The 27,070-nt window shown below is 57.6% G+C and overlaps 1 protein-coding gene across 5 annotated transcripts in view; it reads left to right on the top strand.

The window, feature by feature from the left end:
• PGAP2 (post-GPI attachment to proteins 2) overlaps positions 1-27,030 on the top strand; it is a 36,537-nt gene extending 9,507 nt beyond the window's left edge. For 4 of the 5 annotated variants that reach the window (XM_075919687.1, XM_075919685.1, XM_075919684.1 and 1 more), the window contains 3 exons: positions 4,969-5,075; positions 20,247-20,355; positions 21,106-27,030. In XM_075919687.1, coding sequence (XP_075775802.1) covers positions 4,969-5,075; positions 20,247-20,355; positions 21,106-21,236 — 347 coding nt within the window. In that variant the 3' untranslated portion in view covers positions 21,237-27,030. The remainder of the gene's footprint in view (positions 1-4,968; positions 5,076-20,246; positions 20,356-21,105) is intronic. The other variant, XM_006137099.4, reaches the window with a different exon arrangement.
• The last annotated feature ends 40 nt before the right edge of the window (positions 27,031-27,070 follow it).

Here is a 27,070-nt window from a genome sequence, read left to right on the forward strand (position 1 = left end):
CACAGTTTTTAATTCATGCTTAATCTTTAATTCCTGGAAACGCCAGTCCAGTCCTAGAGGGCTGGCAGCTTTAGCCTTTGTGTCTAGTGTTTGTGTCAATTTTTCTGACAGCCAGCCTGGGATCTGAGTTCTTTCTGACTTGCTTGTTCTGCACCAGTAATAAAGATTCTGCAAGTCAAATTCAGGCCTCGGTTACTCCTGTGATAACCCAGTGGGCCCTGTTCATCCCCGGTGTAATGCTGTTGACTTCAGTGGAGTTCCGCCCGGAATGAAAACAGCCCACTGTTTCCAACTGGGCCAACAGGTGCAAGTGGCTAGGTGTGGGAAGGTGGCGGGGAACCCAGTCTGGAATGAGAGGTGCTGTGGCCGGCTGCCTGCATACAGCAGGGGAAGCAGGTGGACGAGAAGGCGGGTTTCACCGAGTGCAGATGGGAAGAAGGAGTCGTTTCTGTACAGGCACATTTCCAAATAGAATCCTCGGATGGTGCAGTGGCTCTCAGCGAGATGAGCAGAGCCGTGGAGGCAGAGAGCAGCTGTCCTTCTGGAAGTCAGATCGGGATGGAGCGTGACTTGATGATGGTGACGAGGGCCCATCCTTGGTGGCTGGCGCAATTGCCAGGAAGGCTGGGTGAGGGGTTGGCACTTGGCCGTAACAGCCGGTGCAATGGGGAGTAATACGGTGGTAATACATGTTGGAGAGGCAACCCACGCTCACCAAACTCAATGGGATGTTCCTTAGGGGTTTCAGTGGTGCTGGTTTTTCCCAGCAGGTTCAGGTGGCAGAACAGGGCAACTGGGCCCTGGCTTGGTGTTGAGGAGTTGTGTGCAAAGACAACTTCTTATTATGCCACCCTCTGTTGTTGTTCAGGAGAAACAGGTCAGCAGAATGGGAGCGTTAGTGCCCTTTAAGCTCCTAAATAAGGATGTTAAGAGGTGGGTAATTGGCTAATTGTGTAGTCGACACAATTTGTATCGACTACACAATTAATCGGTAAGAGAAGGTGCTCTGTCCTGGCTCATGCCAGGTCCAGGAGCTACCCCCCCTGCAGTTCAGCATTTTAAATGTAGTAAGAGCTGCCCTGCTTCTTAATACATTTAAAATGCAGAGCCTCAGTGGTCCGAGACCCAGCGTGAGCCAAGACTGCTCAGTAGCCCCTGTCCATGGCAGGCTGGGCTGGCCAGGAACAGAGGCTGCTCCAGCAGTAGCCCCTGTCCATGGAGGGTCTCAGCTCCCAATTTCAAGCCTCACATCTTTTCAGTTTTTCCTCTGAAGCGTCCCAGTATACATTGTCAGGTCTCCTCCCTAGAGACGTTACTTACTCTCACAATACGACACAAATATTTGCCCGTTTTTAATACAACGAACTGCTAAGCCACTGAAACTTCATTCAGTGCGGTTTGGCCAGGGCATTGCAGGAGATGGCCCTCTGTCGCACCGGCAGATTGTTTGCAGTGTTGCAGCGGGTTGGTCGCGGAGACGAGAGACGCAGAGTGGGTGAGGTAATAGCTTTTACTGGACCAACTCTTGCTGGTGGAAGATGCAAGCGTTGGAGCTACACAGAGCTGCGCAGGTCTGGGGAAGGACATTGGAGCTAGATTTGTGCTGCCATTTGCGAGCCAACTGCTGAAGTATTGCAGTGACCCCATTTATGGCCTCTCTAGCTCATGAGTCTGCATCTAGCCCAGGTAGCCCTGTTGCTGGCACATTTCTTGCAGAGAGCCAAGTCCCGAAATAACCCCCCTCTCAAGCCGGCAGGCATCCCGCCCAGGCCGGGTTGCCTCCAGGAGAAGGAGAAAGCTTGCATGGCTGCAGCTCCTGGTCTCTGGAGAAAGGTGTGACGGACCGGGCCAGGTCTGGGCACCGCTAAGGGCGTCTGCTCAGGGCGAATTGCTCAAAACCAGGGCTGCTTACAGCCCTAAATAGGCGACCTTTCCCAAACAGTCACACCGAGCGTTCCAGCTGCCAATCCAGCCAGCAGGAAGCCTCACGAGCAAAACCCATCACACACCCCAGCTCTCCCTGTGCCACAATCAGTCCTGGGCCTAACACACAGGTGAGGGGTTATAGAACCCGATCTCACCTACCCCGAACGGGTTCTCCTGGTCCAAAAGAACCAGCCACAGATCCCCGGTCAATTTACACTTTGGATCTTACCCACAAGAGCACGCTGGGCCAGTCCTTTGGAATCTAAAATCTAAAAGTTTATTAATACAAGAAAGAAAAGATTGAGAGTAAGGTTATTAAGGAGAATACATTAGATGCACCAATCACCCAGTTCTTGATGCAGGTTCTCAGCAGAGATGTTACAAACTGCTATCTTAAAAGTCTCTGGTGTGCATCCTTTGTCAGGATGGGTCAGCAATCCTTCCCCGGCTCTGTCCCTCACAAGGCTGCATCTGGGATCAGCAGCAGAATTGAAGACCAGATGGAAACCGCCTCATGGCATTTTTATATCTCCCTGGTATCTCCCAAGCCAGAGCGGGTCACATGGTCAAGTGACCTGTCTGTGTTTCAAATGCTGGCAGCCATTATGCCCTGACTGGTTGCATTTTGCTCGTGAGGCTTCCTGCTGACGCGCTCTGAGTCACTGGTTTGTGGCCTGTTTGGGAAAGGTCTCCAGTCAGGGGCTGTAAGCAGCCCTGGTTTTGAGCAATTCACCCTCAGCGGTGCCCAGACCTGGCCCGGTCCATCACAAAAGGGCTCGTCAAGCTAGCCCTGTTCACTGTGCCGCTCTTCCAAGGGCAGGGGGAAGCTTTTTAGGGTTAACTGGTTAAGCGGTGGGGGTTGAGGCAGCTCCCCGCCTGCTGTGTGAAGGGGGCCCACTACAGCCAGGGGCTGCTCTCATCTGGAGCAGCCACTGTCTGCAGTGGGCCTAAGTGTCCAGCAGGTAAGGGTTGCTCCAATGTCTGTGGGGAGCCCGGGCACTCTGGCAATAGCTAGGAGCTGGTGCAGCTCCAGCGCGGGAGCCGGGAGCCAGCAGTCAGCCCCAGAACAGGGCTGGGGTGGGAGCCCCGAAGACTGGGCGCTGCTCCAGTTAGAGCCGCATCTCGCTTTTAGTCAGCTAACTGGTTAAAGGTTGGCTAGCCTGACATTTAACCAGTTCACCGAGTAACCGAGATGTTACAGCCCTGAAGCCCTGCAAAGCTGGCATGTTCCTGAAACAGGGAGTAGGGATGTGCCAAGTTTGGGAAAAAGGGGCTGAGAAAGGATAAAGGAGCGAGAGCGAGTCAGCATGTTCCTCTCCCTGCTCTTCTCCAATGTGCCCTTCTCCTGGGGTAAGCGGGCGCAGAAGTGACTAGCCACATAAAGGTGTGGCCGAGTGTGCGAGAGTCTAGACCTCGCGGCCCTGGGGCTGGCGGACGTGACAGTGACTCCGAGGTGGGGTTCTGGGGCCTCAAAGTGCAGTGATGGTTTGCTTCGTTGAAGCTTCCGTGCGGCTGCACATGCCACCAGCAACCTTCCCAGCAGGCTCGAGCGTCCCTCGAGGGCGGCCTGTCTCTGTGTGCTGCAGAGCCCTGGGCCGCACATTCCCCGCAAATCTTACGCCGCTGTGGCTTTCCCCAGAGGGCACTGTGAGTATGGGCCTGGGAGACCTGGGGACGTCTTGGCCTCTGTGTTCCCAGCACAAACTGAACTTCTTACTAGTTCTCCCAGCCCCCGTCATGATGGGCTGTCCTTAGCATTCACCGGCTCCCTGGTTCCTACTGAAATGAAAGCAGGTGTTGTTGGATCGTGTCCGGCAAGGGATCTCCAAGGTTATTTTTCACCATGAATTTGCAGTTTATAAACACGCACCCCAGGCCCGGCCGGGCTTCTTTTATCCTGGAATGAGACAGCCACATGCCTCTGGTGTTGCAGGGTTGTACGTGCAAGGCTGCGGGTGCTGCTTGGTGGGTTTGTGAGGAAAGGTAGGGAATAGTCATATAACCACATACAATATTATCAGATACACGACTATTCAATAATCCCCAGGGGCAGGGCCGGCTGCCAGTGCGCTCCTGGCCCCATTCCTGGGGAGGCCCCTGCCACTCCGCCCTGCTGCTTCTGTATCTTAAAAGACGGTTCCCCACGCGCATTGACTCCCCACCCCCCCACACTGCTGCCTGTGATAGAAAGGCAGCAGCTCAGGGGATGGGGCAAGCAGCTCGCGTGAGCCAATATGCACGGGGAGCTGACCTGAAAGCCGGCTTCCTACATGTACCATCTCCTCCCCACCTCCCTCACCCTCCACATTGCTGCCTCTCTATCAGAGGCAGCAGCGCTGGCGTGGGAGGGGCAGGCAGCTCTGCAGATCTGGTGCTCCTGATACAGAGGCAGCAAGGAGGGGGGTGCAAATAGTCAGTAAGATTAACGGAAAAACCCAGGCTTATCGGTTAATCGTGTACTCAACTACCCATTGACATCCCTAGGGAAAGGATTGGGTTTTTTTTGTCTTAATTTGAACCACTTATGTTATTAAATCCCCGGGGCTTTGCTGAGGAGGGGGTGTGAAAACACCTGCAGTGCCGCTGCTCGAACCGGCAGCGTTTCTGAAAGGGGTCAGTCAGGGTTATGTTTCCATCCTGCCTCGGAATCCATGTGCTGACAGTGACCCAGAGAGATCCTCGCTTTGATTCGCTTGCTGTCTGCTGCCTGGCGGTTAGCTCAAGGAGCTGGGTGCGCAGAGTCCAGGGTTCTCTGCCTAGTTCCATCCATGGCTTACTGGAGAAGTGACCAAACTTCTCTGTGCCTCAGTTTCCCCATCTGTAACTGCTGAAATTTTCAATGGTTACATGGTAACCCAGTTACCTGCTTTTTAACATCTCTAATACTGACCCAGCTCCTCCAAGCCTTCCCGCAGTGGCCCGGCCCTTGTAATGCATGCGGGCTTCACCTTTCCGTGGCCTCCCCAGCATCCCTCGGGCAGCTCCCTTTGGCTTATTTCCATGCTCAGCATTAACGGGAAACCTGTTGTTTTGTCGATGCAGCAATCCACGAAAACGCCTTCATTCTCTTTATCACCTCGGCCCTGCTTCACATGCTCCTGACCTGCGTTCTGTGGCGTATGACTAAGAAACACACAGTAAGTCCCGAGGTACAGTAAGCTTCCTTTCTCTACTGTCACTGTTCTTCGCTTCGGTGGGCTGGGGGTGCGGCGCTGGAGGTGAAGGGCTTTGTGTCTGTCTCTCGTGCGCATGAACGTGCCACAGCCAGCCAACACTGTAGGAGGTGACCCGACCACAAAGAAAGATGTTCCCGGGAAAACATGGAAACAAAGCGGGTGTTAATGCAAACGTGGGCCGGTCTGAAGACTTTGATTTCCGGTTTGCTTCCCCTGAGACATGTTCCAGGGTTAGATTGGGAACTGAAAACAGTAGCTGGCTAAGGCCTTTCTGTGACATGGCTTTCCCCGACCTTACCTGCTGGGCCTGCGGTGTGCCTGCCTTGAAATCTGAACTCTGGTTTCCTGGGTGCCTTGTGCTCGTGTGTTGTGGAAGAGTGAAGGAAGACCTCTGGTCTTGCAGCAAACTGGAAGGGAATTTGTTATTAACACTCACCAGCAGAGGGCAGTATTAGCCAGAGTGGATTTTCTACCTGATCATACTTAGCACTGCGGTTCCCGAGAGCTGGGAGCTGTTTCCCCCAGTAATCCGGGGGTCGTACAGCAATTAAACACAGGACACGTAACTCAGTCCACTTCCCTGCACACTGGACAGACTCCCACTGCAGCTCCCTGCTCTGGCGGCTGGTTTCCAACGTGCGGCTAGTTGATTGCCCCACGGCCCCCGTGGCGGGTTGTTTGAGTAGTGGGAGGGGGAATGCTGGATGTGCCGCACTAGAGGAGCCGTGTTCACTGGCCCATGGGCCCCAGTTTTTAGACACTGTATTGGGAGGCTTTGTGCATTCCCAGATCTTCATGCTCCCCGACTCTGCTGTCATCTGCCTGTTCCCCTTCTCCTTCCGGTGCTCGCCGGACAGACGCCCCATCACTGCAGACCCACTCAGCTTGCCCTGTCGTTGGCAGCCTCAGCTGCAAGGCAGGGAAACCTGGAGAAAGTGCCCGGGAATTCAGCCCGTCCCACCGGGGCATGGCTGCGGCAAGCTGCATTGAAACTGACAAAGGGTTAGGTCACGTCTACACTGTGGAATTACCTTGGCTTCATGTCCGGAGGCACGGCAGTGACTAAGTCACGTGTGCGCATGCACGCTTGGCGCCTCGCGGCAGTGGTTCGTGTCCGCCCCAGGAATGCTTGTGCCGGTCGTGCTGTCCGAGCGGGGCGTCGTGGGGTGGGTCCTGAAAGCAGCAGTTGCTGTCAGCGCCCCGGCCTTTGCACCGACACCGCGTGGCCCCGATGCCCGCGTGCCGCTGGGGGAGGTGGTGGTGTTAATACAGGAACTAGGGGCCACCCAGTGACATGAAGAGGCAGCGGATTTAAAACAAACCAAAGGAAGCTTTTCTTCACACTGCTTTCGTCAGCCTGACTGCGTCGTGCAGGGGTGGGGAACCTCAGGCTTGGGTGGGGAGGATGTGGCCCCCCGCTTGCCTGGATCCAGCCCCCAAGGCTCAAGGCCCTCCCCCAGCATTGGGGAGCCCGCCCTCTGCCCTGCTGTGGGGCTGGAGCACACAGAATGGACTAGCCTGGGCCCCCCAGGCTCTGGTGTGTGGGGCGTGTTTTTCTCCTTCCCAGTTGGGGACCACGCCAGTGAGCGTGGTTGTTTTTTTTCCTTCTCCCTCGTGTGCAGCCCCCCACCCCAGCGCTGGCCTGCAGTGGGAAGCAGTGCTTGATCGCCACGAAGGGTCGACCAGTCACATGGTCTGCTGGGGCATGGCATCAGCTTGCCTCGGACTTGCAACCCAGTACCTGGGAGGGGGGCTCACTGGGTACACAACTAACTCCCTTAAAGGCCCCCCCCCCCCGCCACCCACCATCAAACTCTCACCTGAATATTGGGAGCGGGTTTCCAAATGACTCTTTACGCTGACTCTCCCCCACCCAGCGCCTCTCGCCTGCTGGTGATCTTGTGATCAGCTGCTCTGCCTCTCTCCCAGGAGAGGGAAGGGTAGGGACGGAGTGTTTGGGGGTGGGAAGGGGTGGAGTGGGGGCACGGAGGGGATAGGGAAGGATGGAGTGGGGGTCAGGTGTTGGCATGTCGGGGACACCCCCCCCCCCCAGCTAGAGGGGAAGTTTGTGCCACAGGGACTGGATCATGGTTTCTCAACCCCTGGGTCGTGACTGAATACTGGGTCGTCAGGGTGTGTCAAAGGGTCACGTGGGAGGTGCAGGGGGCGTTGCCAAGCCTACCCCACAGCAGCGGGTCCTGCAGCTCTGGTCTGCCAGGGCTGAGCTCCCCGCTCTGGGCACTGCAACCTGGCGCACTGGGAGTCTCCCCGTGGGGATGGCACAGGGCAGAATACGAATGAGTGGCACAGTGGCCCCATGCACCAGGTCACAGAGACATTGGGCCCAGCCAGCCCCACCCCGTCAGAGGGGCCGGCTAAAGCGCAGTGGCTTGGTGACCCCAGAGGTCATGACAGCCCCGCGGGAAAGGAGCTGTGGTATGTATGGCGTAGTCAGCTAGTGTGCGCTACATTGAGGTGTATGCAGGGCCATCCCTAGGGGGCTATGGGACCTGAGACACCCCCACCCTGCCCCCCCTCTGCCCCTTTCACCAAGCCCCTGCCTCCTCCCCTGAGCGACACACCGAAAGGCAGCAGAGGGAACAGACTGTGGCTGGGTCACTCAAAGCTGCTGGGGCCAGACCCCCCCGTTAACCTCCCAGGCTGCCCTGGACCTCGAGCCCCCCTCCCCTCTCCCGCAAAGCGCAGGGCCCAGCGGAGTCGGGCTGGTCCACCCGATGGACGGGCCGGCTCTGTGGGTATGTTCCCTGGCATGGGAACGAAGTGCTCCGTGAGCCAGATGCTCTTTGCGGGGCGGCTGTTGAGTGGGTGGCGAGGGGTCCTGAGCCCCCCGAGGTTGGGAACCACTGGAGGGGAAGAGCTCCCGAGTCCCTGCCAGCCCTCGGCTTCTCCGATTGTGGTCGGGGATTTCTTGGGGGCCCGTTTCCAGGTGGGGAAGGCAGGTCAGGCCAGAGCCTCTGCCGGTCTAGCTCACGCACTCCCGGACCCACACCGGCCTCGGCAAAGGTGCCCCACGGTGGGCAAGGCGCCCTGTTGGGACCCTTCTGGCTGTTTCAGATGCCGCCAGGTCCAGAAGGGGGGGGAGGTCGCTCTAAAGCGGGTGAGGATCCTGCAGTTCTCTCCTGTGGGGACTTCCCAGGGAAGGCAGGGACTTTGCACAGGCAGGGCTGGGTGCGGGAAGAGAGGGAGGTGGCCGGGGTGGAATTGTCTCCCAACCCAGTCCCAGGGCTCCTTAACTCAAAGACTGGAGACTCTCTTGCCTTGGTTCCCCAGGGGAAGCCCCAGCGGCAGGTAGAGAGGAGGGGAAAGGCCTGTGATCTTTGACTCGGCGCCACCGGAGCTGTGCTCAGTCAAACTGCCTTCTGCAGCCCAAGCGGGGCAGGAGCGTGTTCTGGGAAGGGGGCATGAACCAAACCCTGGGGTGTATCCCCGGTGCCCCGGGGGTTGCCCATGGCGGCTTGGGGAGCAATGAATTGCTGCGGAAAGCAGAGCAAGAGTAAAAGCATCAGCCCCTGGGATTCCCACCCGTCCCGCCGTCTCGTCGTCTTTCCCTTTGTCCCCCTTTGGCAGAGCTCCCGGGTGCTATGGGCACTTGGCTGCCTAGGCCTGCTCCTAGCGTGTCCATCAGACACAGGGAGGGAGGGCTGAGCACGCTGCCAGCCTGCGAGCAGGGACTCGCTCTCACGGACGCGACTTCCTCTTCCTCTCTGGGAAGCAGTTCTGCGGCCTAGGGGAGCTGGCGTCACCCTTCGGGGTTGGGTGGGATGCCCAGGGGGTGGCTGCGCAGTTTGCAGAGAGGGCTCTCCTGTCCTGTCTCACTCCAGCATCTCAGGGCACTTTGCAGAGGCTGCCGGTTCAGCCTCACTGCTCCCTGCAGAGGTAGAAAAGTCTCCTTTTCGCAGCCCAACTGATGGCTCGGGGAGGCTAAGCAGCTTGCCCAAAGTCCCCTCGAGCCTGAGTTTGAATGTGGATCTCCTGCGTTAAGCACCAGCCTCGCCCGCATATCTCCTCTCCCCGAGAGCAGCTGGCTGCTGGTCACGCTGCGTGTCAGGAGGTGGCGCTGTCACTCGGAGAGCAAGGCAGCGTGTTCGCACCTGGGTCTTTCTCTCCCGTCCCGTGGGTCTGAAATGAACCGGGCAAGGTTGTAGTTCCCGCGTAGCGGTGGGAACTGCTGGCGGCTGGCAGGACCCTCCCGCCGGTGCAGAACTGGGCATAATCGGCACCAGGCTGATCTGTTTGCGCTCTGGCTACGAGACGGCCTTGACCCTGGCTGGCTGGCCCCTGGAGGCAAGCGGGGCTCAGCCCTGCCCAGGGCTAGTGACAAGGGCAGGAGATTTAGGGATCATCACTGGTCTCAACTGGGAAAGAGGCAGCTAGGAAGCAGAGTTGAGAACTCAGCCCAAGAGGGAGGGCTGGCCGGGCTTGGAGAGAAGCAGGCTGGTGAGCCTTCGAGGAGCAGCCTGGCAGATTTTTGGGGGTGGGCAAGCAAGGGAGCAGCCTCAGAGGCTGTGTTGAGCTGAGCAGAGAGAGGTTGTTTTTTGATTGCTCCATAGGAACAATCTAGTCCCCCGACAGGCCTTGATCGTGTATTGAGGAGCTCTGGGGAGAAGGAAAACTGAGGACAGGCATTGCAGCACCACCCAAGAGCAGCAGGGGGTGCTGTCGCACCAGTGAGCCCAGTCATAGTCTCTCAGCTGGCATGAGCACTGCGAATCTTGGGGCGGGGTTCTGCCTGGTGTGTTTTCCTGGGATGACCCTGATTTTTGACAGAACCACGACCCCCTACTCCAGCCTTTGCCAACGGGACCCTAAATAACTTCCTGGCGCTCCAGATCTCCCGAACCCGAGCTGGATGCTCTACAAGTTTGCCAGCAGGTGGCATCTTATGCTTGGGCACCCCATGATGTCCTGGGGCAGGAATCCGCCCCATGGCCCATGCTGGACTGGGCGACCGTCCGGCACTTCCTTTGCCTGGCTCCCCGGAGCAAGGTGCTCGGTTCGGCGCGGCCTAGACTGCGGGTGGGGTGCACGCTGGGGTCTCTCTGCCAATCTCGGCTGACCGCACGGAGCCAGCCCAAGGCTTAGAACCTGGGACTTGGCCCGTCTCTTGCAGGATACTTGGCAGGGGTGGGAGGGCTCAGGGTGGCCGGAGAGCCGGTCGGTGTTGCCACATCCTCCCCCGTTCCCGGCTGAGCCGAGCGAGCGGTTCGCAGTCTGGAACTGCCAGTCTCAGCACTGATTAGAGAGAAGTTGGGGCGGCAACTGCTGATCTGGTAGGAAATTCAGACCGTGGGAGGCTCTGGGGGGAAAACCCAGGCATCTAGTGCTGCCTCTCCGGGCACACTGGGGGCCACAGTCGGGCTTCCCCACCCCAAGGGCCTGCAGAGGCCGGTTTCTGGGCCAGAGCCAATGATCTGGGCCAGAGGAGCAGGTAGGACCCAGCAGGCTGGCGCCAGGAGGGGAAGCAGACCCAGTTAGCAGCAGTGTGTGGGAGGGAAGGATGTGGCGCGCCCCACAGGAGGGAGCTGGATGTGCCCACAGCAGGCCCATTTGGGACTCCAAGGAAGAATCCCAGCCCAGCCTTCCCTGGCACTTAGAACCCCTCCTTCCCGGCGCAGCGACCCAAAGGCGCTCGAGCGATCGCCCCACTCCCTTTGGTATCTGCTGGGTTACGCTCTGCCCCCCGCTGCACACTCTCCCCCCGTCACCCGTGGGTCTGACTCCCGCACCGTCCGAAGAGGCAGCTGGCGTGAGATGGAGGCTTCGCCCCGCCCCAGGGGATGTCGGTGCCTTGTTTGGGATTTGGATGTGCCTGACCTTCTCGTCCGGGCCTGGCTCTTGGGGCGCTTCCCTTCACGCCGGCAAGAGCCCTGAAGGGGCCTGTCGTTCGTGAAGCATCTCCCCGCGCAGGGCAGGCCACGAAGGCGCTTCTGAGGAGAAGCTAACGGAGCAGAGACGTGCAGAAGGCAGCAAAGGCCCCAGCAAGCCCCGAGTTACTGGGGCAGCACCTGGAACCTGCCCCCTTTGCCAGGCGTTGCTAAGCCAGCACAGTGCTTCTCGGGGCTGGGAGATGGGCGGAGATTCCCCTCCAGGCAGGTGGAAGGAAGGGCAAGAGAGACCCGGCAGCAAATGAAGCCATTTCCTTGGTGCTATGCATGGGTGCTTGGGGCAGCGGGGCGGGCAGCCTGGATGGAGCAGGGTTAGGAATGGCCAGTCAGGTCTCTTCCACATCGTGTGCTGGGGCCAGTTTCAGCCCTGCTGTAAGGGGGTTCCCACATGGTGAATGTGGAGACAAGCCACTGGTACAAGCTGGGGGTTCGCACGCTGGGTGCAGGGGGCGATGTACAACACCCCTGGTTCTGCGGGGGGTTGCACGCTGGGAGGGTGTGAGTGTCTGCACCCTGAGTGGGTGTGGGGGACAATGTACAACACCCCAGGTTCTGCGGGGGGTTGCACGCTGGGTGCAGGGGACATTATACAACTACCCCTGGTTCTGCACGGGTTTGCACGCTGGCTGGGTGCGGGGGAAGATGTACAACACCCCTGGTTCTGCAGGGGTTTGCACGCTTGGTGCAGGGGACGATATACAACTACCCCTGGTTCTGCGGGGGTTTGCACACTTAGTGCAGGGGACGATATACAACTACCCCTGGTTCTGCGGGGGTTTGCACGCTGGGTGCAGGGGCAGTATACAACTACCCCTGGTTCTGTGGGGGTTTGCACGCTGGGTGCAGGGGCAGTATACAACTACCCCTGGTTCTGTGGGGGTTTGCACGCTGGGTGCAGGGGCAGTATACAACTACCCCGGTTCTGCGGGGTTTGCACGCTTGGTGCAGGGGACAATATACAACTACCCCTGGTTCTGCGGGGGTTTGCACACTTGGTGCAGGGGACGATATACAACTACCCCTGGTTCTGCGGGGGTTTGCACGCTGGGTGCAGGGGCAGTATACAACTACCCCTGGTTCTGTGGGGGTTTGCACGCTGGGTGCAGGGGCAGTATACAACTACCCCTGGTTCTGCGGGGTTTGCACGCTTGGTGCAGGGGACAATATACAACTACCCCTGGTTCTGCGGGGGTTTGCATGCTGGGTGCAGGGGACGATATACAACTACCCCTGGTTCTGTGGGGTTTGCACGCTGGGTGCAGGGGACGATATACAACTACCCCTGGTTCTGTGGGGTTTGCACGCTGGGTGCAGGGGACGATATACAACTACCCCTGGTTCTGCGGGGGTTTGCACGCTGGCTGGGTGTGGGGGACGATGTACAGCAGCCCTGGTTCTGCGGGGTTTGCACGCTGGGTGCAGGGGCAGTATACAACTACCCCTGGTTCTGCGGGGGTTTGCACGCTGGCTGGGTGCGGGGGGTGATGTACAACAGCCCTGGTTCTGCAGGGGTTTGCATGCTGGCTGGGTGCGTGTGTGTATGTCACCAGCAGGAATCTGAAGTCTTGCAAAAGCGTTGCACTCCTCACGGCTCGTGTTGCAACCCTCTTTGAGCAAGGGCAGGAAGGCGCTGGGGAGCGGCTTTGCAATGGGGAAGTAGAGGCTCCAACCACTGGAGTTCAGTTTCCAGTGACGGGGCTGCCAGTAACGAGCCAACTGGCAAGGAAAGCGCCACAGCCGGCAGAAAAAGCCAGAGCAGGCCTGGCATGGGCCAGTGCAGACAGCCGGGGCTGAATAAAGGAGAGATCAGGGGAGTGACCAGTTGTGGAGCCCTGCCTGGGGCTCTGTTCCAGCCTCTGCCTTTCCCGAGTTCCGCCTTGGGCGCCCTCTGCAGCCTCCCTGCCCAGGCCGGCTCTGCCTAAAGGCACGAACAAGCAACGCAGCCAGCCCTGCTAGCCGCATGTGGTGTTTGTCGCTGCCGGTGCAGACACATTTCCCCTCTTCCCCGGCAGCTGGCGTCCCCGCGCTCTGCACTTTTTGAGCAGCTTCAACTGAGTCGGACACCGTTAGCCGGACTGCGGGCCAAGGTCATGTGCAGCATAAATGGGAGATGGTAGACAGCTCCGCTATGCATTGTTCTCTGCCCTGCGGCCGCTCCACCCAAGCCCCCGAGCCAGCAGCTCTCCCAGACTGTGTTGTCCCCTCCCCGGGAGCCCCCCAGATTGGATCTATTGCAAAGGGGAGTGGCACCTTGCGTCAGGCCCAAAGCAAAGCGCACGAGCTTTTCACAAGAGTTGCTATGTGTTAACCCTGGCGTCCTGGCCCAACGGCAGTGACATCTGGCGAGCTCAACTTCCTCCTGCTTTTTCTCTTGATCGTTTTATTCATTGACTCTTCGGCAGGGTGACTGTGCAGCTGTGCAACAGCCGCCAAGCTCAGCCCCAGAGGTGGCTGCATTTCAGTAGCAGGGGAAGCAGTTCCTAAAAGGCCTGTTTGCAGAAGGCCTCGATGAAAGCTGCTCCACCTGTACAGATCTAGAAGCAGAGAAATGTCTGCGAGATGGATTATTTATAGTGCTTACAATGCATTTCTCAGGGGCCCTCTGAGTTCACTAGACCGGGGCAAGATGCACGGGGTTAATCTTCCTCCGGCGTTTTGATAGTACCCGTCCCAAAGGATTTAGCAAACCGAGGGTCACAACGCGCACCCCAGGATTGCCCGCCAGCGCTGTGAATCTGTCAGACCCATGGGTGGGTCTGCTTTGCACCTTCAGCCAGCACACAGCAAGTGCAGCCTTCAGCGTTGCTGCAGGTCACAGAGACGAGCCAGCTATAAATATCCCCCCAGAAATTCTCAGCACAGGAGCTGTTTTTGTCCCCATCACCGCATGGAGACCGGAAAGAGGTGCAGACCCAAATGGAGCTGAACCGTGTAGCTTTCAGACAAGTGCTTCTAGGACCCTACAGTTCCCATGAGAGGGACCTTTCCAGGTGGAGATCTGGGGCGAGGGTCTCCAAGAAGGTCCCTTGAAGAGTTTGGCTGTTATTGCAGGAGTATAACCACTGAATTTCAGTTCCCTCGGCCATATCCCCGTCCACGGTGGGGAGGAGGGTGGCGGCCGGTGCTGCAGCGGGACCTTGCTCCCCCTCTGCGGGGGAGGGGGGGGGAGTAAACCATACTGTTGTTAGCAGTGGTCTCATGGTGTGGCCCTTCTCTGGTTATCTGCTCAGGCGGGGTCACCACCCATTTATATGCAAGTTCCCCGAGGCCCAAGGTCGCTTGGGCTGGCGTGTCCCTCAGGCCCCAGGCTGGCGGGGGAGCACCTGAATGGCCAGGAAGTGAGAAGGGAGCAGGCCTTGAGGGTACTGTTTCTGGAGGCTTAAAGGCCCACTGCTTTACCATGGCAACAGCAGCTGGGGACTGGGGGGAAAAGGGGAGCAAGACCCCAGCCTGGGAGGTTAAAGCGACAGGGTGCCGGGCTTCCCCTTGTCCCGCCCACCCAGGGGCTTGGTGCTCGCAGGAAGGGAGCCGGCTTGCTGAGGGGCTGCGGTTTGCAGGGAGGGCGGGAGGAAGCTGTCTGCTCTCTTGCTGCTGACTAACTCCGGAGCGCATGGGAAATGCGCCTCCGCTCAAGGCGTGCAAACTGCTGGACTAAATATACTTGGGCTGTGGTTTCCTGGGCCAGACGTGCGTTCGGTACCTGCTGCCGCTGCACGAGGACAGCGGCTCGGGGACCCTGAGCCACCTCGGTGGCGCAAGTGCCCGACGTCTCTCTGCTGTCTCGCCAGGAGGAAAGGGAAGCAGAAGTGACTGACCGAGCAAGTTCGCTTCCTGCCATTTGGAGCGTGTGCCCTGACGGCTCCCGCGCTGGCCTGAGCCTCTTGGGGAGGCTGAAGCCAGCTGGGGTCAGGAGTCCGCCAAGAGGAGTGGGGGGCCTTTGGGAAGCGTGGGGAACTGGGTGCTGAAGCTGCCCATGTTGGGGGATGGGGTCGGTTGCTGATCCTCAGTGCAGCCAGGGGGGAGTTTGGAGCAGGATGAGCATCTCCAGAGCAATCAAAGCCCCTGTCACAGACCAGCTCCACGTGCCTGGTCGTTGTACGCAGGGTCTCGCGCCGCTCATCAGCGAACGCTTTGGCCGGGACCGAGGGTGCCGAAGATCAGGCGAACAGGAGCGAGAGAGCCGCACAGCTCAGGGCTGGATCGTGCCGGCCCTGCTCTCGGCGCGCCTCACGAGCGTTAACCCATGTAGCCTCACAACGCCTGGGGCTGTATGAGCAGGGAGCTTTAATGACCACAGGCGGGTGGGATTTTGGGTGTGCATCTCGTCTGGGAAAATGGCCCCTCCCGCCGGCTTGGCTTTCCTCCCGCGCTGAGCAGGCCTGGCTTGTTCCTTGGAGAGACCTTGGGTCATTGGCACCGTTTCCTGCTGCCTTCGAACATTTCTTGATGGCCCCTCATCCCCGTGCTGATCAGACTTGACCCTGCCAAGCTAGCAAAGTCTCCCAGCTAAAGTCCCGGTGGTAGAAACTTCTGCTGGCTGGAGAAAATTCTAGCTGGTGTTCCTTTCTCTGACGGGTGAGCGCTCAGGAGTTAAAACGAATCTTTTCTTTGATGCAGGGCAAGTGGCGTTAGCGCTAAGGCTCTGGCTCTGAGGGTGTGTCTAGACTACATGGCTCGGTCGCCCTTTGTCGACCGCCCTGGTAAACCTCATCCCACGAGGCATAACGGGGCGGTCGACAAATACCTTTGATGTTGACAGCGGAGCGTCCAGACTAGCGCGCTGAGCCGACAAACAGCTGATCGGCTAAGTGCGGCAGCCATTTTAATTTAAATGAAGTGGCGATTATTTAAATTGCCGCTTCATTTGGGTATGTCTAGTAAACTAATCTACATGGCTCTGTCGCCAGAGCCATGTAGTGTAGACACACCCTCAGAGCTTGGCTGTGTCACATCTTGGGAAGCAGAAACCCCCCCAGGAGGCTAAATACAGCTCCTGAAATCTTCCGAAGAGCCGCCCGTGGCTAGGGAAAGATTGGGGTGCTGCTGGGGGAAGCGCGGTGCAGTGGTTGCAGGGTTTGCCATGGGAAACCTGCGAGCTGCTGCCGAGTTAACGAGCGCGCAGTTAACGAGCGCAGGGATGAGCTCTCACTTGTTTGTTCTTCCTGTTAACTTACAGCAAAGTCACATTTCCGCTGCCAGAGGGTCTGTATGAAAACAAGGTGGTTGGTGACCCGCTTTTTCCTGTGTGACATTTTACATAATAGATTGCTGTCGGTATTGCTCGCGGGTATTTCACACGCTTCCCCGTCACTCGAAGCTCCTGGCCCCGCCCCCTCGTTCTGCAACGGTTACATTCCAATGAACTCCCTGCTACTATGGGTAGGAGTCCTGCAGTAAGCCTGGAATGGGGGGGGAGGGAAACGCGCCCCTTCCCAGAATGAGTCCCATTTCAGAGCATTTGTCACCCCTCAAATAACAGGCGTGTGGAGGCCTAGCTCATGTGGAGTGTAGGGGTGGGAAGTAGTGTGGCCTAATGGTTAGGCCTAGGCACCAGCCAGAGGGGGCCAACCTGGATTTCTGCCATCTGCCTTTCTTGGAAGGGCTCACAGGAGGGCTATAGAAGCAGTGAGCCTGGTTCTGCCCCGTGTCTTTCACGTGACTCTCTTGTCTAGTTAAACCTGGACGATGCATGCTGGGGGGGGGAGGTTGATGCAGAAACGAGTTACCTCATTGTCTCCCAGGAGCAAGGGGGTCGCTGTCGTATGGACAGTTAAGCCCGACTCAGCTCTGGCAGGGTGAGTAGAAGGGAGAGGTCAGGAAAGATCACGGAGACTGTGACAAGCCAAAGGTCATGCGGGAAGTCTGTGGCAGGGCAAGGTGCTGAGCACCGGTCCCCTGAGTCCCCAGCCGGTGCATTAACCACAAACCCGTTCTTCCTCTGCGGGTTTTCCTGCCCAGCGTCACCTGTTTGTGTGCTGAGCGCGGCAGGCAGCACCCACGCGCGCGCGCTTTCGGTGGGGTCATGGAAACTCTGAGGCTGTGATTTGAATGTTCCTAGGCCCCATGACTCGGAGTTTCTGCAGGGCTGGAAAGCATAGCAAAGAGGAAAATCCCCTCCCACCGCGGAGAAGCAGGAATCAGGCGCGTCCGTGACTCTGGTGCGTGTCCCCATCCAATGGCCCTGGCACAGGCTTCTTGGCAGACCCGGGGTCCGTGCAGCCACAGGGCCCCTCCCCAGCGTCCAGCTCTCCCCCCCCCTCCCCCCCCCCGGCACGTGCTGCTGGCGTGTCTTCGTCCTTCAGCCAGGCTGAGCCGGAAAAGCTGAGCTGCTGCTGTCGGGCAAGATAACACGTCGACTCCTCTTTCCTTTGCCCGCCACCGTGGGGCTGCGTCCCCATAGTTGGGCAGCGTGAGCAGGAGAGAGCAGCTGGATCTCGGGGGAGGAGGGAGCTGTATTGGGAGGAAGACAGGAAATTGGGGGGTGGGGAGTTCTCACTGCCCAAGGAAAGACAGTGTTCCCCCTCCCCCATGCCCTGTCTGACCTGGCTGCTTCTGGACTTCAGCTCCCTGCCACCTCTTGGGTGTTGAGAGCCAGGAGGCTGGGAAGGACTAGCCATGCCGTGTGTCCCGTGGCCGCACCTTTCAGTGCCTGGCTGGCCGGACCCCTGTGTGCTGGCCAGGTACTGGGGTTTGCAGGGGAGCTAGAGGGCCCCGGAGCAGTCGGGCTGCAGAAATCCCTGGCAATGCTGCATGCTTGTGCCAAGGGGACTCAGACCCTGTTTGGCTCAGCTCGTCTGGGCCGTGCTCCAGGCTGGGAAGGAGGAGCCCGCCCCTGCTCTGCGCTGCTTGTGAAATGCCTTCGGCTCTGCATCCGCCTCAGCTTTGCTCCTTGGTGTGGTTTCCTCCTCCTCCCCAGCCAGGGGCGAGCAAGGGGGGCACGGCCCTGGGGGAGGAGCAGCTGCCAGCCTGCTTTGTTCCAGCCAACCCTCCGCTCAGAACGCAGCAGGAGCCGGGCCGCCTGCGGAGGGGGAGCGCAGGCGGGAGCCGGAGGCGAGGGTTGTGACGTCCGTGGGCAGCCGTGGCAGGATTCCACTCCTCGCTGCCAGGCGTGCTGCAGTCACGCCACTGTGTCCTGGCGCCCGCCGCGGCGCTCGAACCCACGTTCCGAACGCTTGAGCCAACGGAGAGGCTGTTTTAGCTGCTGGTAGCAGAGGGCAGAGTGGCCTGATTCCTTCCTGCAAGACCAGTGACTTGCACATAGAATCATAGAATCATAGGACTGGAAGGGACCTCGAGAGGTCATCGAGTCCAGCCCCCCGCCCTCAAGGCAGGATCAAGCTCCGTCTACACCATCCCTGACAGATGTCTATCTAACCTGTTCTTAAATATCTCCAGAGAGGGAGATTCCACCACCTCCCTTGGCAATTTATTCCAATATTTGACCACCCTGACAGTTAGGAATTTTTTCCTAATGTCCAATCTAAACCTCCCCTGCTGCACTTTAAGCCCATTACTCCTTGTCCTGTCCTCAGAAACCAAGAGGAACAAATTTTCGCCTTCCTCCTTGTGACACCCTTTTAGATATTTGAAAACCGCTATCATGTCCCCCCTTAATCTTCTTTTTTCCAAACTAAACAAGCCCAGTTCATGAAGCCTGGCTTCATAGGTCATGTTCTCTAGACCTTTAATCATTCTTGTCGCTCTTCTCTGTACCCTTTCCAATTTCTCCACATCTTTCTTGAAATGTGGCGCCCAGAACTGGACACAGTACTCCAGCTGAGGCCTAACTAGTGCAGAGTAGAGCGGCAGAATGACTTCACGAGTTTTGCTTACAACACACCTGTTGCTACAACCTAGAATCATATTTGCTTTTTTTGCAACAGCATCACACTGTTGACTCATATTCAACTTGTGGTCCACTATGACCCCTAGATCCCTTTCCGCCATGCTCCTTCCTAGACAGTCGCTTCCCATCTTGTATGTATGGAACTGATTGTTCCTTCCTAAGTGGAGCACTTTGCATTTCTCTTTATTAAACCTCATCCTGTTTACCTCTGACCATTTCTCTAACTTGCTAAGGTCATTTTGAATTATGTCCCTATCCTCCAAAGAAGTCGCAACCCCACCCAGTTTGGTATCATCTGCAAACTTAATAAGCGTACTCTCTATCCCAATATCTACATCATTGATGAAGATATTGAACAGTACGGGTCCCAAAACAGACCCTTGCGGAACTCCACTTGTTATCCCTTTCCAGCAGGATTTAGAACCGTTAACAACAACTCTCTGACTACGGTTATCCAGCCAATTATGCACCCACCTTATCGTGGCCCTATCTAAGTTATATTTGCCTAGTTTATCAATAAGAATATCATGCGAGACCGTATCAAATGCCTTATTAAAGTCTAGGTATATGACATCCACCACTTCTCCCTTATCCACAAGGCTCGTTATCTTATCAAAGAAAGCTATCAGATTAGTTTGGCATGACTTGTTCTTCACAAACCCATGCTGGCTATTCCCTATCACTTTATTACCTTCCAAGTGTTTGCATACGATTTCCTTAATTACCTGCTCCATTATCTTCCCTGGGACAGACGTTAAACTGACCGGTCTATAGTTTCCTGGGTTGTTCTTATTCCCCTTTTTATAGATGGGCACAATATTTGCCCTTTTCCAGTCTTCTGGAATCTCCCCTGTCTTCGAGTAACCTAGGACTATCCCTGCCTGAGGGGGACGTTTAAGTGACTTGCCCAAGGCTCCGGAATGAGCCGGTGCCAGAGCCAGGCTCAGCCCTTAGGAATGCCTTGCTTCGTGCCTTTGAAGTTGTGAGGATTGGCTCTGTGCTGGTAGGCGAGCTGTTGGCTTCTGGGAGAGCCTCAGGCTCGGCCAGCCTGTTGTGATCGGGCGGCCCGGCAAGGGACGAGCAGCACTTGTCTGACAGTGCTCCTGCATCTGAGGAGCTCTGCTGTGACCGTTCAGCCAGAGGCGGGATGTAGTGTGGACTGCACGGCGAGGACCATTTCCAGGGGGAGGAACCTGGCCTTTGCAGGCTCAGGGCTGGGGGGGTCCAGGCTGAGGCCTCGTGAGGGGAGAGGGGGAGGTGCACCAGTGGTCTCAGCCTGCTGGAGCCGAGACGCCCAGGGGAGATATGGAAAGGGGGGTGAGTGCCGTGAAGGGGGCTACTCCGCTCCCCTGGCTTTTGGGGCTCAAACCTTGTTCCCTCGGTCTCTTCCAGGAGCGCAAGTCCTACAGATGGAAGCAGCTGCTCTTCCTCTTTAACCTCCTCACGTTCCTCTTGGCCGTGTGCGTTTACATCCACCACAACTGGTACTGCGTGGCTGGAGGTAAGGCCTAGCCAGGCCCCCTGGCCCAGCCTTCGAGCAGACGCAGCAGGGGCCGGTTCCTCTTTGCTGCCCTGCCAGCGTGTGTCTGCCCCCTCCTGCTGACCCCTTCTGGATAGGACCTGTTTCCAGCTCCCATTCGGCCCTGGGCATGCTGGGAAGGCTGCCAGCGTTGCTGGGTTTTGCAGCAGGTGTGGCGGCGGAGACACACCTGTGAGATTATGAAGAGAGAATGGCCATCAGCAGCCAACAGCTTCCTGTCCCACCCTGCTGGGCTGGCTCCTCTAGAGCAATGTTTCTTAAACGTTTGAAGACTCGGGAACACCAAACAATAATTTTTTTTATGAGGAACACCAAGGATTTTTTGTTGAGCAAAAAAAAAAAAAGGTCGAGGGAAAGTTATTGAGCAAAAGAAAAAAAAAGAAAAAAAAAGTTGCCTGCCCCTTTAAGGGTGGCCATTTTGAACTCTGTTGTTGTCCGCGGCACAGCTCCGACTGCCTCGCGGCACACCGGTGTGCTGCAGAACAGTTTAAGAAACACGGCTCTAGAGCATCTTGACACCAAGCTTCTGAGCCCCTTAGTGCCGGAGGGTTGGTCATGCGCTGAGAGAGGCGTGGTCTCACGCGCATTTAGTTCTTTCCTTGCCTCGGCCTCACTTCCTTGGGGAGGGCTTCACACTGGGACTGGGAGACCCTCCTGGCTCTTGTGTGGCCCCTTCCTTTAACCCGCGGCGTGTCCTCCCTTCTCTCCTAGCCTACACCCTCTTTGCTTTCCTGGAGTACCTGGTGGTGCTTTCCAACATGGCTTTCCACATGACCGCCTGGTGGGACTTCGGCAACAAGGAGCTGGTGATCAGCTCGCAGCTGGAAGAAAAACGTTTCTAGGGCGGCCCCGGGCCGGATGAGCGTGTTGCCCGCGCTGCCTCAGGAGTCCTGCGGCTGGCGCGAGCGTTGGGGCCAAAGAGCCTCCAGGAGCGAGGCTGGGTAGGGGGGGCATTGATGTGCCTCGAGAGGAAACCAAAAGCGTTCTTCAGGGAGATGTCGCCAGGACCTCCCGGGGCTACCACGGGAGCGGCCGGGACCCTGTCGGGCTGTGGCAACTGTTCACAACACCTCCACCGAGACAGGAGGGTGGGGCTTGTAGGGGGATGGGCTAGTTTTGCGCAGGTAATACAGCAACCTCGCCATGGATCTGTCAGTGCCAGGAGAGGAGCAGGGAGTGGGAGCCGAGGGGCAGGACCCTAGCTAGTCGGTGCGGTGATTTGTCGGTGGGGCTGATTCTGGGGGAGCTAGGAAGCCTTGTTCTACAAGGGATGGGACCTTCTTTACTTCCCCGCCCAGGCAACGCACCTTTCCCGCCCTGCTGCCTCGCCCTGCTCTGACCGCGGCACCCGGCTCTCTGCAGGAACCAGCACGGATAACAGCCATGGGCTGATTTACAAGGGAGGTTCCCTGCCGGGCCCTGGGATTTGAACAAGAGTTCTCCATTAGGGATGTTAAAAGTAGATGAATCAACTAATCAACTAGTCGATGAGATTTCTATCGACTAGTCAATGAGTCGAGAAGGGCGCTTCCGCTTGGAAATGCAGCAAGAGCCCGCTGGGCAGTTGCTGTGTTCCAGAGACGGAAGTGCCGGGCGGCGATCTGCCTTTGGAATGTGCAAGAGCCCCAGCGCGGGTGACGTGGAGCCCGGGGCCAGCGGGAGACTCTCTGAGTCCATGCGGTGCTTCCACTTTGGAATGTACAAGAGCCCCAGCGGGGACTTTTGTACATTTCACAGCTGGAACACCTCCGCTGCGCCCCTGCCCCCTTCCTTGGAGCTGGGGGGAACCGGCTTCTAAGCCAGTTCCCCCCAGCCCCTTCCTCTGCCTCCCCTCCTCACCCGCTGCCTCTTTGTGATAGAGGCAGCAAGGGGGCGGGGAAGCGACTAGTCAACTAGTGTGCCAACTCTCCGATAAGCTTTTGCTATTCGATTAGTCACTTAGGGTATGTCTACACTACCACCCTAGTTCGAACTAGGGTGGTTAATGTAGGCATTTGAACTTGCAAATGAAGCCCGGGATTTGAATTTCCTGTGCTTCATTTGCATGTTGCCAGGTGCCGCCATTTTTAAATGTCCGCTAGTTCAGACTCCGTGCCCGCGGCTACACGCGGCACGAACTAGGTAGTTCGGATTAGGCTTCCTATTCCGAACTATCTGTACGCCTCATTCCACGAGGAGTAACGGTAGTTCAGAATAGGAATCATAGGACTGGAAGGGACCTCAAGAGGTCATCGAGTCCAGCCCCCCGCCCTCAAGGCAGGACCAAGCTCCGTCTACACCATCCCTGACAGATGTCTATCTAACCTGTTCTTAAATATCTCCAGAGAGGGAGATTCCACCACCTCCCTTGGCAATTTATTCCAATATTTGACCACCCTGACAGTTAGGAATTTTTTCCTAATGTCCAATCTAAACCTCCCCTGCTGCACTTTAAGCCCATTACTCCTTGTCCTGTCCTCAGAAACCAAGAGGAACAAATTTTCTCCTTCCTCCTTGTGACACCCTTTTAGATATTTGAAAACCGCTATCATGTCCCCCCTTAATCTTCTTTTTTCCAAACTAAACAAGCCCAGTTCATGAAGCCTGGCTTCATAGGTCATGTTCTCTAGGCCTTTAATCATTCTTGTCGCTCTTCTCTGTACCCTTTCCAATTTCTCCACATCTTTCTTGAAATGTGGCGCCCAGAACTGGACACAGTACTCCAGCTGAGGCCTAACTAGTGCAGAGTAGAGCGGCAGAATGACTTCACGAGTTTTGCTTACAACACACCTGTTGCTACAACCTAGAATCATATTTGCTTTTTTTGCAACAGCATCACACTGTTGACTCATATTCAACTTGTGGTCCACTATGACCCCTAGATCCCTTTCCGCCATGCTCCTTCCTAGACAGTCGCTTCCCATCTTGTATGTATGGAACTGATTGTTCCTTCCTAAGTGGAGCACTTTGCATTTCTCTTTATTAAACCTCATCCTGTTTACCTCTGACCATTTCTCTAACTTGCTAAGGTCATTTTGAATTATGTCCCTATCCTCCAAAGAAGTTGCAACCCCACCCAGTTTGGTATCATCTGCAAACTTAATAAGTGTACTCTCTATCCCAATATCTACATCACTGATGAAGATATTGAACAGTACAGGTCCCAAAACAGACCCTTGCGGAACTCCACTTGTTATCCCTTTCCAGCAGGAAGCCTAATCCAAACTACCTAGTCCGTGCCGCATGTAGCCACGGGCACGGAGTCCGAACTAGCGGACATTTAAAAATGGCGGCGCCCGGCAACATGCAAATGAAGCCCGGGAAATTCAAATCCCGGGCTTCATTTGCAAGTTCGAATGCCTACATTAACCACCCTAGTTCGAACTAGGGTGGCAGTGTAGACATACCCTTACGTCCCTATTCTTCATAGGGAGGCTCTCCAGTGAGCTCTGACCCTCCCTTCTGCTTCCTGGGGTTGCCTTTCTCGGGAATGTGGTGGACAGAAAGGGCGAGAATATAGGTGAAAACCCCTCGCGAGGCATTCGGCGCTCACCCTGACAGCAGGGGCCAGGACGTAGCTCCCAGTGCCCCTTCCCTCGGCCGCCTCCTCGAGAGGGTCGCTGAATCAGCACCCGGTCCCCTTTCTGCGCTGCCTCGGGCTGGCTGATCCTCTGTGTGTTTCTCCACGTTCCCGTCCAGCACGGTGGCTTTGTTCTGCCTGCAGAATCCTTGGCCCAGGTCTCCAGAGGTGCTGTGACCGAGCCCGGAGGCCCGACGGACGGGCCAGCCTCCATGTTTCCCGGGTGTCGGCTGCTTGGGACGGTGAGGTGGAATGAGGTATCCCGCAAAAACCCCGCCGCGTCCAGGGAACGTGTTTGCTCATCCCCTTTTTTTCACAGAAGAGCAAACGCACTCTTTCGGGGAGCCCTGTATTCCTCGTTTCACAAGGCATAAGAGGAGGCTTTTCTACCACTTGGCCCCATCTAGACGGGGCCAAATGGCGGCAAAGCCCCTTCCGCAAAAGCGATCGGAAAAAGCTCCGCACTATGCGGAGCTTTTTTGGATAAAGCCCCATAGTCTTGATCTAACTGGAGCTAATCGGGGGGGTGGCCAGGTATGTTCTGGGTTTGCTCGGAGACGAGGCAGGAAGGCTGTGTCAGGGTACAGGAGACGGGGTAGCTGTGCCTCCCTTGAAGGCGAGCCCAAGGAAGAGCGATCTTGTGTCCTCCCAGGACCCTACTGAGCCGGGGCCAAAGGCAAGATGGTTGTAGGGCATAGGACTTGCGTGTTGCTCTGTCTAGGTGTTGGGGGAGGGGACTTGGATGAATTATGCAGCGTGGCCACTAAATAAAGAGAGACTGAGCAGTCCCTAGGTGGCCAGGGATGGGGGGGACCCGTCACAAGTGACTAGTGACTTGGGGGGCAGCTTCAGTGCCCCAAGTGGAGAGCAGAGCGCCTGCCTACTGAGAGCTGGGCCCTTGAAGGACTCTCCGGTTGAGCACCCAACCAATTAAACTGTCTCCCCAAATCACTAGTCCCCCCGGGAAGCCTTGCGCCCTGCTCTGTCCCAGCCTCGGCTGGCTCCCTGGCTGCTTGGGAGAGGAGCTCTCAGCCCGGGGTACAGGGGCCAGGGTCTCCCTGCTCCACTGGGGCAGCTGCAGTGGGTTCGGTGGAACGGCTCCTGGTTACCGTGGTAGCAGGCCAAAGGGGGAACCGGAAGGGCAGTTTTTTCTGGATTTTGAGGCGGGTGAGAAGTTCAGCGCATCGTTCCCCGGCTCCAAGAGGCCACCCGTGGAGGCAAGCCTATGTCTTCTGGGGCCACCCAAAAGTCTCTCCGGGTGGGTCGAGCGGGGCTGAGCTCCCCCTCCTCTAGCGCGCCTGCCTCCATGCACGTCGGCTTCTCGCGGGGCTGCTGCCAGGCCAGTTTTACCGTCCCCACCAAAGAGCTTCGGGAGCGGGGCCAGGCCCAGATGACCCCTTGTCATGTCCATTTCGCTGCTGGAGCTGGGAGATTCGGGCCGGGGTCCAGGCTCAGCGCCAGCCAGCAGCAAAGGCTGAGGAGCAGCACGCCGGCTCCTTTGGCGTGTGAGCACCCCAGAGACCTGGTGCTTCCACTTTCCTGGGCTGGGGGCCAAGCCAAGCAGACCAGGCCTGCTCCCTCCCTTGCTGTGCCAACCGGCATCAGCCCGGAGCGGCAGGTGACCCCCGAGGAGGTTCAGTCTCTGTGCCCGGTCTGTGGGCTCTGACCCAGGGCGCCTTGGGGTGGGCTTTGCAGTGTGAAGTCCTGCCCTTGGGGGCCTGCGCTGAGCCCCACCAAAGAGCTATTGGGTACCCGGGATGTTCAGTCCTGACCGACCGGGCCTGGCCCACACCAAGGACCCAGCCCTGTTCTGAATGATATAAGGGTCCCTGCTGCACCCACAGGCCTGCGCCCCGTCGCCTGGCCCTTTATGCCAGCCATTGCCCCGTGCTGGAGTAGAGGCCAGCAGGCCAAGGCCACTGGTCGGCTTCTTGGGACGGCCTGGTGCTGTCTGAAACAAAGACTCTGCATCCAGCCTAGGCACAGCCTGTGCTTGGCAATCAGAACCGCGGCTGGCCAGGCCCTCCCGCTGCGGCAAAGCCTGGAGCGCCAATGTCCTTGGGGAAGAAATGTGCTGGGGGCAGGAGAGGGCAGAGGACTGGCCTGAGGGGGACAGCATGGGGTTGCCGGGGGGGGGTGGCTGCCAGGTAACCAGCAGGGCAGCGTGTGGCATGGAGGGGGGTGAAGGGTGAGCCTGGCAGGCAGACTCACAAAGGTGACAGGCGCCTGCCCCGGGGGGGTGAACCCTGCCCAGCTGGCTGACCAGAGCTAACCGGGCTCTGCGTCGGGCGCCATGTTGTCGGTCTCCACGCTGAAGCCCTTTGGCCAAAGCCAGCTCAGAGGGAGCCGCCTCGTTGGAGGTCAGGGACGGGACACGGCGGCCGGGAAGCTCTAGAAACACTCCCCTTGCTTTGCCGTTTGCTTTGGTGTGTGGGGGAGTGGAGTACAGACAGCAGGCCACGTGGCAGGGCGACAGGGCACCCGAAATAGGGCAGAAAGCTGTGGGATGTGTCTGAAACCAAGCAGAGGCCAGGTGCTGGGTGCCTTCAGCTGGCGCTTTTTCTGCTCTTCGCACGGGTGGGCGCAGCGCCGGTCCAGCACACCACGTCGCAGGTCTGCGCGGGAGGCCACGCTGGGCTCAGGGGAACCTGCCCTCTGCAGTGCCCTTTCCCAGCCCTGCTTGGGAGAGGAGTGTGTTCCGACCTGTGCAGTGTTTGAGAGCAGCCAGCACAAGAATATCCCAGGAGCAAACCTGCCTTGGGCCGTCAGTGGGGGAGTGGGCTAAAGTCTGCTCCGTTTTTCAGCTTTAATAGTGGCGATCTCTCCCCTGGATTTTCCTGGGCGCTCTAAAGCTGCTTGTCGTCCCCTCCCCCTACCCAGCTGCTGCTGCTGCCCAGTGGAGTCTGCCGTGTGTCCCATCCCTTACTGTGTGCAGTCCTACTGTAAGCTACTGGGGAAGGGTTCCCGACTCCCCCTACCCCCACTGCTGCACATGTTTCTCTGCCATTGGTACTGCCAGATGTATATTTTCATTGGCTTGGAGATGAAATAAAATGCTGAGTATTTTTGTCAATTTACGTCAATGGTTTTGGTTCTTCCACCCACCTTGGGCGCAGG

Source organism: Pelodiscus sinensis, chromosome 1, assembly GCF_049634645.1.
Source record: "Pelodiscus sinensis isolate JC-2024 chromosome 1, ASM4963464v1, whole genome shotgun sequence".
NCBI lineage: Eukaryota > Metazoa > Chordata > Testudines > Trionychidae > Pelodiscus > Pelodiscus sinensis.